We start from the raw sequence: 12762 nt of genomic DNA on the forward strand, positions 1-12762 counted from the left end.
GTGTGAAAGGAGGCTTGGGGGAAAATGAGTGTAAGCGGATAGAACTTGGCATAAGTTACTACTTCTTATCTTTTTTAAAGTTTGGAATCAAGGACATTTTGCATACGGCTGATTACTGTTCATCAATCACAGCATTCCAAAGCTGACAGAATTGCCACCAAGAAAGCTGTGCCCAGAAGGCGCATTCTGAAAATAGCTCTCCCCCAGCAGTTCCATTAATTTTGGGCCGGACTGTGACTGATTTCAGCACACAGGAAAGAAGACGACGCATTCACTGCTTTTATTCAGCTGCATCAAAAGCTACTTGCGGCGGTATCTCATGCACTGGCAGCATAGGGGCATATGAGGATGGTGCATGACGCAGTAGGAGGGCACATGCAGAAGCACATGGGTTAAGTCCCTAGCAACCCTACCTAAGAGAGAGCTCTGGTGGCAAGGCTGGGAAAGAGTGCCTGCAGACCTTGGTAGGCCAGTCGGAGGAGTCTCCAGCAGGTTGATAGACTCAGTATAATGCAGTTTCATGAATTCATACGACTGTGGCCTCTTTCCACCCGTGCCCTAGATTGGACCATGTGCAGTATGGGAAACATAATGCTCAGCTGTCATGGGTGAAACAGATGGCTCTTACATTTTGATTAAACACACACACACAGCCCTTTGCTCTCTCTGGTTCATGTGCTTCCAGTGATATTGGAACGAACTGAACTGGTGCCTTGCCAACAAATCCAGGATAAAAAAGAACTACCAATCTGACAAGATACTCTCTGGAAGTCTCACTGTTCTTGTTTTTCTGCTCAAAACAAGAGTTTTTTAAATTGCCTGCTGCGATTACAGCAGGATTAAACCTTGCCAATATGTCCTTGATCCAATGCTATACAGAGAGCTGCTGAATGATTTTTTGTTTGTTTCACAATTTATGCTTTTAGACCTCTTGCTGTTCCAATAGTCATGACCAGTTCACCTGTGTCAAGACTGTGCCCCGAGACTACAGGAATAACATATTCCCTTGCACACAGAAAGCTGAAGTTTCTCCAATTATAATGGAATTTCACTATGTTACAAAGCCCTCCCTTTTAGGCTCAATATAGTTTATATTCTCTGCACGCACAAGGAAGACCAGAAATCCAACTGTCTCTATATTAATCATAGCAACTTTAAATTTTCTCCCATGATCAGAGCAAGTGGCACGATCAGTGAGAACCGCAAAACACTCACCACTATCTCAGTGCTCCTTTTTAAGCATCTCTTTTTCTTCCTACTTTTCTAGTTGCAGTACCGATCATAGAGAATGTTATCCATCTCTACTTTTATTTGCTAGGTTTTTCTTCTGTGTTTGTATTCTAAGTAGCTGCTTGCAGCATGCTTTCTGTCATCATGAGATAGTTTTGTTTGTCCCCCCTTCTCCAATCCTAATATATGAAAGGCAAACTGTGTAGCCGACGACTCACTTTTTATCCTAGTCGCCTGCACAGGTGCACCCAGAAAAAAAGTGAGTCGTCGGCACCACAGTGGCCCTCTGGAAACCGTGAAGAGGCTGCTGCTACTAAGGCCCTCCCAAGGCCCTGCTCGATCCAGTTGTATTTTCTGCCACAACAGGCTATGTTGCTACTTCTTAAATACTATCAGTGCTAATAGGGTAATGTCAACACAACACAGGTTCCCTGCCCCTAAGGAATTTACAGTTTATCTTTTGATAGGGGAAGAAGACAATAAAGGCAAAACATAACAAGCTGGGAATACAGTTAGGGTTTCAGGTTAAGCTGTGGAATGATCTACCCAACAAGGTCCCCTCTTCAGTTATGTACAGCATTTTTGTTTCACTGAGCTTTTTCTAGCTGATCTGCAAATGGGGTTTCAGGGAGGATAATTAAGCTTCACGGGAAGAATAGATAGATACGGACTGTATTGTTTAATTATATTTATTATAATGTGTTTTTAGTGTCCTGTTGTGATTTTTTTTTACCTGATCTTTAAACCTCTTCGATTGCGCAGAGAAGCAGGGCAAGTTTGGTTAAAAATAAAGAAAACCATTGGGCAGAGACGGGGGCTGTCTGGAACCTCTGAACCACTTCCAAAAAATGTCCACCCTGTACCAAGCAGGCAACTGTTCTCTCAACCTTTGGATGCTTAAATTTATCTCTCTCTTCCCTCTTTTTTATTTGAAACAGAAGGATTAAATTCTTAATATGCCCCTGATACTAGATTCCATGTTTATGCATGTTTTTGAGATGCAGAATGCGCATAACCTTGATCTAAACCTCCCAATTACACAGATAAACCCGATGTTATTCTCTTGGTGTGAAATGTGACTGTTGAAGCCAACGGATGCAAAATTTTATTCCCAGGAGAATGGCACAAAAGTTTCAGTTCTGATTCATATCCCTAAATAGAAATATGAGCCATCCCACCAAAGCGAGTATTTGTTTGTGGTTTAAAATGAGGCATACATTAATACCTTGGTTCATTTTGGACCACAGGAATGTATGTAAAATCATGGATGCAACAAGGCTAATTCATACATTAGGAAGTCCATATGTCTTTGACAGGTATGCTGTGGGGGCTTAAGTCTCCTCCCTCCAGCATGCTCCAGTTTCCTGACCTAAAATGTCCCTGGTGAGCCACCATTTGCCTCATTGGGGCAACTTACATGTAGTCGCGTTCTCCCAAAGGGACAAATAAGCAGCTACCTAGGGAAGAAGTTGTAAGGGGAAGCTTAAATACCTGCTCCCCGAGTTCCAGGGTCCTGCTTCTAATCAGAGTAGGCCAGAGTAGTACAAAGGTGGAATCAGCTGCCTAGGGAGGTGGTGAGGTCCCCTTCACTGGCAATTTTCAAGAAGAGGCTGGATGAATATTTGTCAGGGATGCTTTAGGCTCATCCTGCATTGGCCAGGGGGTTGGACTAGAAGGTCTGTATGGCCCCCTCCAACTCTGTGATTCTGTAATCAAGCCCTAAACACCTGAGAATTGAGTTTTCAGCATGGACTTTGATGGTCTGATCAAAGTCCTTGTGATTGCCATGTGGATTTCGTAGTGTGTGAACCAGCCATAAATGTTACTCCATTTATTTGGTCTGTGAACCTAGAAGTAAAACCTTGTTCTGTTCCTTGTCTGTGGTACACCTAAAAAAGTGATGGATTTGCCAGGTGAACGTGGCTTTCCCCCTTCTTTTTCACCATTTGCTCTAGAGACGATGAAGAAAAGAAAAAATCCCCCTCCGATGGTACTGACGAGAAGGACAATGCAAACCAGTCAAAGGCCATCAACCGCATCGGCAATTCTGGTAACCCATTCCTTGACATTCCTCATGACCCAAATGCTGCTGTGTATAAAACGGGATTCCTGGCACGTAAAATCCATGCCGATATGGACGGAAAGAAGAGTGAGTATCTTTTGATAGAGGAGAACTAGGGTTGGTCTCCATATTCCTCTGTGAGGGAGAGGCTTTCAGAGGCAAAGAGGGAGCGAAGGGCCTTCTGTGCAGCTTTCCCATAGGCCAGAGGGAGAAGTGAGGGCGTGTTCACCCTGTCAACATGCACTTGAGGGTTTTCAAGGAGTAATTTCAGCAGACAAAGATCAACCTAGGAAGAAAACTCTCTCCTCTGATGTTTTTGGCCTCCTGCTACCAGCCCTGGTTGTTTCCCATCTGGCCCATTTCACTTGCCTAGGATAGGCTGTAAGAAGGTTCCATTCCATTTCCACCAGATATCTGAAGATGGGATGTATATTCTGATAGCTTTCCTTTCCTACACCAGACTCTTTACTTTTAGGATTTTACTCCTGGCACACTCTTGCACAGCCTACTTGTGGCATGCTTGTATGTGTTTGTATTTATTTATGTATTAATAACTTCATTTCTCACTGAGGCTCAAGGTGGATTACAAAATACGTCTTCGTTGTCTCATTATGCTCTTCCTTTGGGATAGGCTGAGGGTGGCTTTCCCTGCACACAATTTCCATGTGCCCCAAACCCACCCAAAAAACCTTCTCTGGGCCCTACTTGGAGAAGAAGTGGTTTTGGTGAAAATCAGGGGTCATTTCGTAGAAAAAGAGCTGGAAGAACTCATTAGCATAACTGATTTGCATATGCCACGCCCCTTGCCATCACCAGAAGCGTGTCATTAGCATAACTGATTTGCATATGCCACACCCCTGACATCACCTATCCTGGCTGTTTTGGACCCAATTCTGGCCATTCAGGGCTGAAATTGGGCCCAAAATGGCAAAAAGGGGCTGAAAATGGCCGAAAAGGGGCCCAAAATGGTCAGGATTGGGCCACTGCTGAGCGGGAGAGTGATCCACCACCATCAGAGGCCCAATCTGGGCCGTTTCAGCCCCAATCCAGGCTGAAATGGGCCCCAAATGGCCAAGAGTCAGGTGGGCGGGGCCACATGACATGTGACCTTTTGGGGGATCTGCCAGAACTGCGTTCCTGTATGTTCCCCCTGGAAATGAGCCCTGGTGAAAATAATGATTCCAGCAAACTGAGGAGCAGCTAGGAAAAAAGGAAGAATATTAGAAGCCTTTCTTCCGAGAAGGGCAAGGCACCAACAAACAGGGTTTATGTGCTGCTGCTGGCTTCCCCTCCTCCCCCTACCCTTTTACATTTAAATTATCCATTATTCAGGGGAGATATTACACATCTGACGAGCCCAGACAGAGCACAGTTTTTAGTTGTTAAGTTACACAGCTTTTTATGTGTGTCCCCCCCCTCCATTTTCTTTCCGTAGCTCCACGTGGAAAAAGAGGCTGGAAAACCTTTTATGCTGTGCTGAAGGGAACTGTGCTTTATTTGCAAAAGGTAAGAGCTTTTCTTGCAAAAAACAAAACGCTCCCTGATCTCTCTTTAGAGGAAAAAGAAAGCAACGGCTTTCAGCCCTTTCTTATTGGCACATCAGTGACTAAGCAGCTTGTGGGCACCAAGTGAATAACAAGCTGTCTTGCAAATACCATTCCCCACCCCCACCCCTCAAAATCACCTGCTTTGGGTGTTTCATGAGAAGACAGGAAGCAAGAGCCCTCCGGGTCTTGTCTCCAGGGAAGCAGAGGAGAAAGACTTCCGTGTTGGGAGGATGTTTCCTTTCCCACGCACCCCTGCCTCATGGAACTCAGAAGCATAGGAAGAGGAAGTGCGGGTCATGTTCTCCATGCAGAATGCCTACAGCAACTGTGAGGAGCGTTTTGAAGAAAAGTGCTATGCTGCTTTAACACTCCCATATTTTGTGGGTTTTGCCAAGAATAATCATTTTGTAACCACTTATCTGCCCTTACCTGGATAGTCCAGGTGAGCCTGATCTTGTCAGACCTCAGAAGCTAAGCAAGGTTGGCCTTGGTTAACAATTGGATGGGAGACCAGGGTTGCAGAGGCAGGCAACAGCAAACCATTTTTATTAGTCTCTTGCTATGAAAACCCCACCGGGGGTTGCCCTAAGTCAGCTAGAAAGCACTTTCGTCCACCACTCCATATCCTCAGATCTCAGAAGCTATGCAGAGTGGGCCTTGGTTAGTAATTGGATGGGAGACCTCCAACGAAGACCAGGGTTGCAGAGGCAAACCACCTCTGTTAGTCTCTTGCCATTAAACCCTGCCATGGGTCACCATAAGTCAACTCTGACTTGAGGGCACTCTCCAGAGCCACTTCTCCATCCTGTATACTTCCGTGCTCTCCATTTAGTATAAAGGATTGTGAAAGTCCATTTACATTGTCATTGAAGAATTTGCATATCGGCCTCGATGTGCTCTGAAGAAATCGGGTCGACCACAATCGTAGCACACCTGAAGTTCCCTTATATTGAATCAGTCTAGCCCTCTTAGGTCAGTATTGGCTACTCTGACTGGTCTCAGGTAGAGGTATTTTGCCTCTCCCGCTGCTAGATCCTTTTTTTCAAACTGGAAATTCCAGGGATTGAACCTCTGCATGCAAAGCAGATGCTTTGCCACTAAGTCACCCCCCTCCAGAACTTTTAAGTAAACAAATGGCTTGCAGTTTTGCTCTGACTACATAGAGTTAAACTTGTTTAAGGTTCATTTCTCTTCCCCTGAAAATCTGGTGAATTGTAGTTCTAAACTGAAGCTCTGTCAAGTAGAGGATGCCCTGCACCTTAACCAACTGTCACTCTTCAAGAGATTTCTAGGCTGAGAGTTGCGGGCAACATGTTTTTACAAAAATAATAAAACGCTCCAAGGATTCTTTGAACGAAGCCATGGACATCAATCTGGTATAGAAGAGTTATAAAGTTTGCATCATATATACTGCCTGATTCTAGGTACAGTTGTAACATTGCAAGACAATAATTAGTATTTTTATTCTAGTCATTGAAATGGATCCTGAATGTTAATAACAGATGCCAAATGTTTCACATCTGAGGAAAACCTACAGCAGCCGATGCAGAGGCTCAAGGAAACAGGAAACTTTTTTGTTTTCCATTCTAGATGATAATCCCAGCCCTGTTTAGAGTTGACAATGAACAGATTGCATTCAGGTTTCTTTGTTTCACTTTTATCCCAATTGTCACAGCAACAACATCCTCTTTTGAGAGAGAAAGCTCTGATGTGCGTGCTTGCTAATCCAAAATCCATCCCTTAAAAAACCCACTATTTTTCAAATAGAGTATTGAAAAATGGAGGCTTTCCAGTGATGTGGCAACGGGGAGATTAATTTTTAATAGAGGCCTTTAAGGACATAAGCATAAAGACATGCTTTGAATGGCATTGAAAAACCATCCAAGGTGTCAGATTTTGCCACACTTTCGTCATGGTCACTCATCCGTTCTTTGGTCTTCTCGTTTTAATAAAGGGCACATTGAGCAGATGAGGGAATTGCTTTTATTTATTTATGGACAGATATTACCTAAATGGTATCGGAGGTAGAGGGGAGGAACCTGTTTGGTCTAAGAGAAACAAAGATCTCTTGACAAGGAGAAACTGGCAAGGCTTAAGACCCCAGGTAGCTGGAACCTAATGAGTGGGACATGAACCAAGAAAACAGAACACCACGAAAAAATATTGCTCGCCGTATTCAGAGGCAGAGTAACCCGCCATCTTGTGCGTAGGATAATTGGCCATTTGCCGGGCGGGGGCCTGGAGTGGAAGGCTTTCAGAAGAATGTGATGCCTGGGGGTAGGTTTTAAGGTTTCATTTCAGCGACACGTGTGCCATCTCTCTGTCTCACGGTGCAACGTAATGTTACTGCAAGCAGCTGTTACTAAGATCTATCTTTTCTCTCGCCTGGTGTCTCAGCCTGCACTGCTCTCTCTCCTTGAAAATAAGCAGGGCTTTTTTTCAGCGGGAACGCGGGGGAACGGAGTTCCGGCACCTCTTGAAAACGGTCACATGCCTGGTGGCCCCGCCCCCTGATCTCCAGACAGAGGGGAGTTGAGATTGCCCTCTGCACTGCTCAGTGGCACGGAGGGCAATCTCAACTCCCCTCTGTCTGGAGATCAGGGGGCGGGGCCACCAGCCATGTGACCATTTTTGCCAAGGGCGATTTAAACTTTAAAAAACTCCCCCGTGCTGGCAACCCACTGAGTTCCACCACCTCTTTTCCCAGAAAAAAAGCCCTGATAATAACTATGTGCTGTTGTTTTCATGTTACATTGATACCCTCCCTTGGACGCTAGAATAAAAGGAGTGCACCCATAAATATACCGGATACGTCCTTGGGGCTAGAGGATCCATTCTGCCTGCCTGCCTACCAATCCATCTGTGATCTTAACCATACCTTAAAAGCCTGTCCCCCCTCCCTCCCCACCCCCAACCAAAGACCTCTTTCATCACAATGTATCCGAAGAAATGCATCACTTTTCCATTGGCGAGATGTACGACTTGGGCAAAGCTAGTTCCTCCAGTGCTGTTACTTTCCTTTCCAAATGTTATGCTTTGAATCAGCTCTGCTACCAAACCCCTAGAGATCAAGATCTCGTTAATTATATTAGCCACAAGTGCAGGCTTTGCATCTGATGCGCTCTCCGTTCTGAACGATTTAATCTTTTTTTGAAAAAGGCAAAAGGCAGAGGAAAGGATGCAGCGTGCAGAACAAACCAGACATGTTGCCTCCTACAAATGCCACGCTTAATGTCACAAAGGTTGTGTATTAATACATCTTGTGAGCGGGGAATAGCTGAATAGAGGAGGTGAGCCGGGAAGAGGGGCAGGGAAGGGCCATGTGCCGAAGCCAACAATTAATGCTCGCACATAGATGAGCTGGTCAGAAGGCACAGTGAGCTCCAGCTTGTAGGGGAGGGAGCTTTCGGGAAGCTTGGCCTGAAAAAAAATTTGTCAAAGTGATCAGGAAAAAAAGTAAAACCTAAGGTCTTATTCAATGTCTTATATACTTGCATTTATAGTCCACCTTTCTCACTGAGGCTCAAGGCGGATTACACGGTGTGAGATTAGTACAGTCGATATCAAGGACATTTACATAAACGATACCATAGGGTAAATAAATGCAAGTTTACAAAGACCTAACATTAGGAGAAATCTGATACAGAGTTGAAGAAACACTGAAACAAAGCATAAGCAACTCAAGGACTGACATGAGACAATATAGAACTACCTAGTAGGGTCATACTTAAAGCAACAGGCAGTAGATTAGGCAACATAATTGTGAAGTCTGTGGTCCCTATCTCATTAGTGAAGCGTCTCTTTGCGATCACCTCCCTACAATACAGACCTCCTATCTAAGTAAAAAGCCCTTTTAAATAAGTCAGTTTTGCATCGTTTGTGCAAAGCCAAGAAAGCGGGGGCTCTCTTGACTTCCTCAGGCAGGCCATTGGACTTCCACTGGACTCCCCATTGGGTAAAGAGGTGAGGCTGAGAATCCATGACTGGCCCAAAGTCACCCATCAGGCTTCTATGGGAGAGTGGGGACTTAAACCTGGATCTCCCAGGTCCAAGTCCAACACTCTAACCACGACACTGTGCTATGTCTCTTTCAAAAAGGTCATGTGTACGCACACATTTTGACAGCATGGTGTTATGGTTAGAATGTTGAACTAGTATCTGGGAGATGCAAATATATAGGCAGAGGATAGGATAGGATACTGTAACATGAGTACAGGGGACAAGACAGACTCCATTTAGCCTTGTCTGTCACTTTTGAAACGATCAGGGTCTGGATTTTTCTTCTAGACATAGAGGGAGTGGGAGGAGAGTATCTATCTGCAGTACTTAAAACATCTCAACTTTGGAGTGTCTTAAGACCTCAGAATAACAATTCAGAAATGGTGCATCATATATTTAATTCGGAACCGGGCCATAGTATGTAGATCAAAACATTCACACAGTGGAGACAAGGACATAGGGGAAGAATCTTTCTACAAACCAAAGGAAAGCCTCAGGTTTGCAGAAAAATGGGATTAAAACTCCCTCAAAAAATTCAAAGAAAATTTGAACCTTTAAGAAATGAACAACCACTGGGATTCTGCAAAACTGTTCTGAGATCTTGGTGGCCGTTGGGGAGGTTGCTAGGCTACCACACCAATATTGCTGTGCTGTCCAAGTCAGTTTTTGACCGTTGGAGGGGGTGAAGGATGGACTAAGAGGGCAAAACAGCCTGGAAAGGGCCTCATCCTGCCATATCTCCGGATGAATAGCAGACTCACCAGGGCTAGGCATGTCAGCAACTATTTCACAACTCACCCAGGATACTCCTTACCATGTGATCTGTGCAGCTTACCCAGGCAACTCACTGCCAGTAACTTGGCAGGCATAGTGGTAGCCAACACAACTTGTCTGGGCTACCATGTGACTCACCCGGGCACGCTGACTGACAGCCACTAAGCAGCTTGCTTGGATAACTCAGTACCATGAAACTTGATTCCTTGGCTGGACCTGGCCACCACACAACTCACCCAAGGCCACTCACTACTGCACAACTTTGGCAGCTTGGACCTGGTAGTCATAATGGCCAATCTGGCCTGGCAAGAAGAGTGACTGAGAAAAGTGAAAGAGGGAAGGAAGCAGGAAAAGAGAAAAGAAGAAGGGAAGGAGAAGATGTGGGGAGAAGAGAAAAATAGAATTAGGTGAATGGGAGAGAAGAAAAGGAGTTGGGGGAGGGAAGGAGAAAAAGAAAGAAAGCTGGACTAAGGGGGAGATAAAGGTAGGTGGGTCGTTGAGTTGGAGGCAGGGGAAAGGAGAGCCTTTGGGGGCTGCCAATGAAGGTAAGAGGAAATAGTGGGGGGGAGGGGCGGGGATACAGGCAAAATGAGATCCCTTCCCCAATGAGTCTTAGTGGTTTCTATGCTTGTATAAGTCAGCTCTCCATATTCCATCTCATTCCCTCAACTTTCTGTTTAATGTAGTGGTTAAGAGCAGCAGGACTCTAATCTGGAGAGCCAGGTTTGACTCCCCACTCCTCTGCTTGAAGCCAGCTGGGTGACCTTGGGTCAGTCACAGCTCTCTCAGCCCGACCCACAGGGTGTTTGTTGTGAGGATAATAATAACATGCTTTGTAAACCACTCTGGGCATTAAGTTGTCCTGAAGGTGGGTATATAAATCGAATGTTGTTGTTGTTGTTAACCTGGGATGGGGCTGGATTGACAGGAACAGACTTCACTCTTAATAGCTCAGAACAGGCCAAGGAAATTTCTCTGCTGTACACTTTGCTTTGCTTTGCTTTCCAGAATATGGATGGGGGGTGGAGATGATCTATGAATAAATGGGCACATAGCAGCCTGAAGGAGCCAGATGAAACCCTCATAATTAACCGCTTAATCCTACGCAAGTTCAGAGAGAACTGACATGCCTGGTATATCTAAATTTGCCTCCTGGGCATTGCCAGGCTCGGGTTCCTTTTCTGATCTCTGGCATGTAAGCACATCTATTTATTTAAATATTCTAATCTTGCTTTTCTATCCAAAGCAGTTTATAACGGGAAAGAGCACGATATAAAAGAACCCATACAAAGCAAAAGCAACAAACTGTGTCCCAAGCTGGATGTTGTGGCTGGCTCATCTGAAAGCCTCTTGGGAAGGTACAAATTGGTCAGGCTCCGTAAAGAAATTAGGCACCACCTAACAACAACAGAACACGTATGGTCAGGAAAAGGCATATGACATCCTATAGAGATGCCATGTGATCTGTTTCAAGATTTAGGAATTATAAGAAAATCCTTCCCAATTCTGAGCAAATCACACCTTGATTAAAATTTGACAGGGGTGCCTGAGAAAATGGGTTTGGGAGCAGGATTCATTCTATAGACCACGTCTCCATTGTAGAGAATCCAAAGCTATTAATAATTTGAACTGTTCCCCCATGCCAATGTTTTTGTATGAAATAATGTTCTTTTTCAGAGGGGGTAGCCAGGCCATTTTCCTGAATCTAAAGTAGCAGGATGTCTTGCGGCACCTTAAAAATGACTAAATTCATCACGGCACAAGCTTTAGCAAGCTGGAGCCTATGGATACCGTGTTTAGATTACCTATTATGCTGGCCTTGATAGGGAAACAGAATGGAAAAACCACCCGGGGATAACAGAACAGAATTCACATGTATTCACTAGAAATGACGCTTAATTATGTTTAAAGTGACAGTGCTCTACATAACCAATAATAAATGCAATGAACACAAAGGAATACAATATTTCCAAAGACTGTATCAGGGGCCTAAAAGCCCCGCTCCATCCAACTCAGGGAACAAGGACAAGCACTCCGAGTTCATAAATGAAGGAAGTTCATAATTGCAATGTTCCAAATATGTTTCCAAATAGTTGGAACATTGCAATTACGAATTTCCTTCATTTATGAACTCGGAGTGCTTGTCCTTGTTCCCTGAGTTGGATGGAACAGGGCTTTTAGGCCCCTGATACAGTCTTTGGAAATATTGTATTCCTTTGTGTTCATTGCATTTATTATTGGTTATGTAGAGCACTGTCACTTTAAACATAATTAAGCATTATTTCAAGTGAATACATGTGAATTTCGTTCTGTTATCCCCGGGTGGTTTTTCCATTCTGTGTTTCAGTACTTACCGGGGATTGCCTTTGTTCGTTACAGGGCCTTGATAGGGAAGCAATAGAATCAATAGAAAAAGAACGTTATGATGATCATTATTTTGGGATGGTATAATCCTTAGCATTGCACATGTCACTTTATAAAATATTGGTAGGACGATGACGTAAAATACCCTTTTTATGGTGGTTTCCCTTTTAAGACTGCAATTTCAACTTGCCACTATTAAGAATATTATTTACTGTTCAGTATTTCACTGTGATTATCTGTGATTACCATCTCAGTTGGATAGTTGCGGGGGGGCTTTCCGACCTGGCCTTGGTAGGGAGCCGTTATGCAAGGGGGTCTCTGACAGAAGGGCAGAGGAGGGCAGAATTGGCCTTTTCTGCAGCTTTGAACAGGTGGCCGCCTGCTTCCGGCATTTGTGGAACTCCTCGGGAGCTGCTGGAAACTGAACCCGCACAAGCTTACCTGCATATTTCCGCCCTGGTTTGGCCATGCCAGAATGTGACAGGCAGAACGCAGGGACTGTCATTTACAACATGCTGTCGATGCCATGATGTGGTGGTCTTACCAAGCACCAGGCGGTCACTGTCTCTTGGCACAGTGTTTTTTAAAAAAAAAAACTTTATTTGAGCAATATAAAAAAGTAAACATGCAACTGTAACTATATACAAGGTGGGCAAGTACAAAATGAGATTCAACTGAGGAACACAATACCTTTAAACTTATATACAATTGTAATATTTTTATAATATGAGGGGGTCAAAAGAATATGTTTCACCTAGCGGTAGGCCCATACTAGCCATGTACTCC

General features: G+C 44.4%; 1 protein-coding gene across 1 annotated transcript in view; it reads left to right on the forward strand.

The window, feature by feature from the left end:
* PSD3 (pleckstrin and Sec7 domain containing 3) overlaps positions 1-12762 on the forward strand; it is a 180881-nt gene that overhangs the window by 148446 nt on the left and 19673 nt on the right. Inside the window, exons 9-10 of the mRNA XM_054986834.1 lie at positions 3186-3379; positions 4728-4798. Of these exons, the coding sequence (XP_054842809.1) occupies positions 3186-3379; positions 4728-4798 (265 nt within the window). The remainder of the gene's footprint in view (positions 1-3185; positions 3380-4727; positions 4799-12762) is intronic.

This window comes from Eublepharis macularius, chromosome 8 (genome assembly GCF_028583425.1).
Source record: "Eublepharis macularius isolate TG4126 chromosome 8, MPM_Emac_v1.0, whole genome shotgun sequence".
Taxonomy (NCBI): domain Eukaryota; kingdom Metazoa; phylum Chordata; class Lepidosauria; order Squamata; family Eublepharidae; genus Eublepharis; species Eublepharis macularius.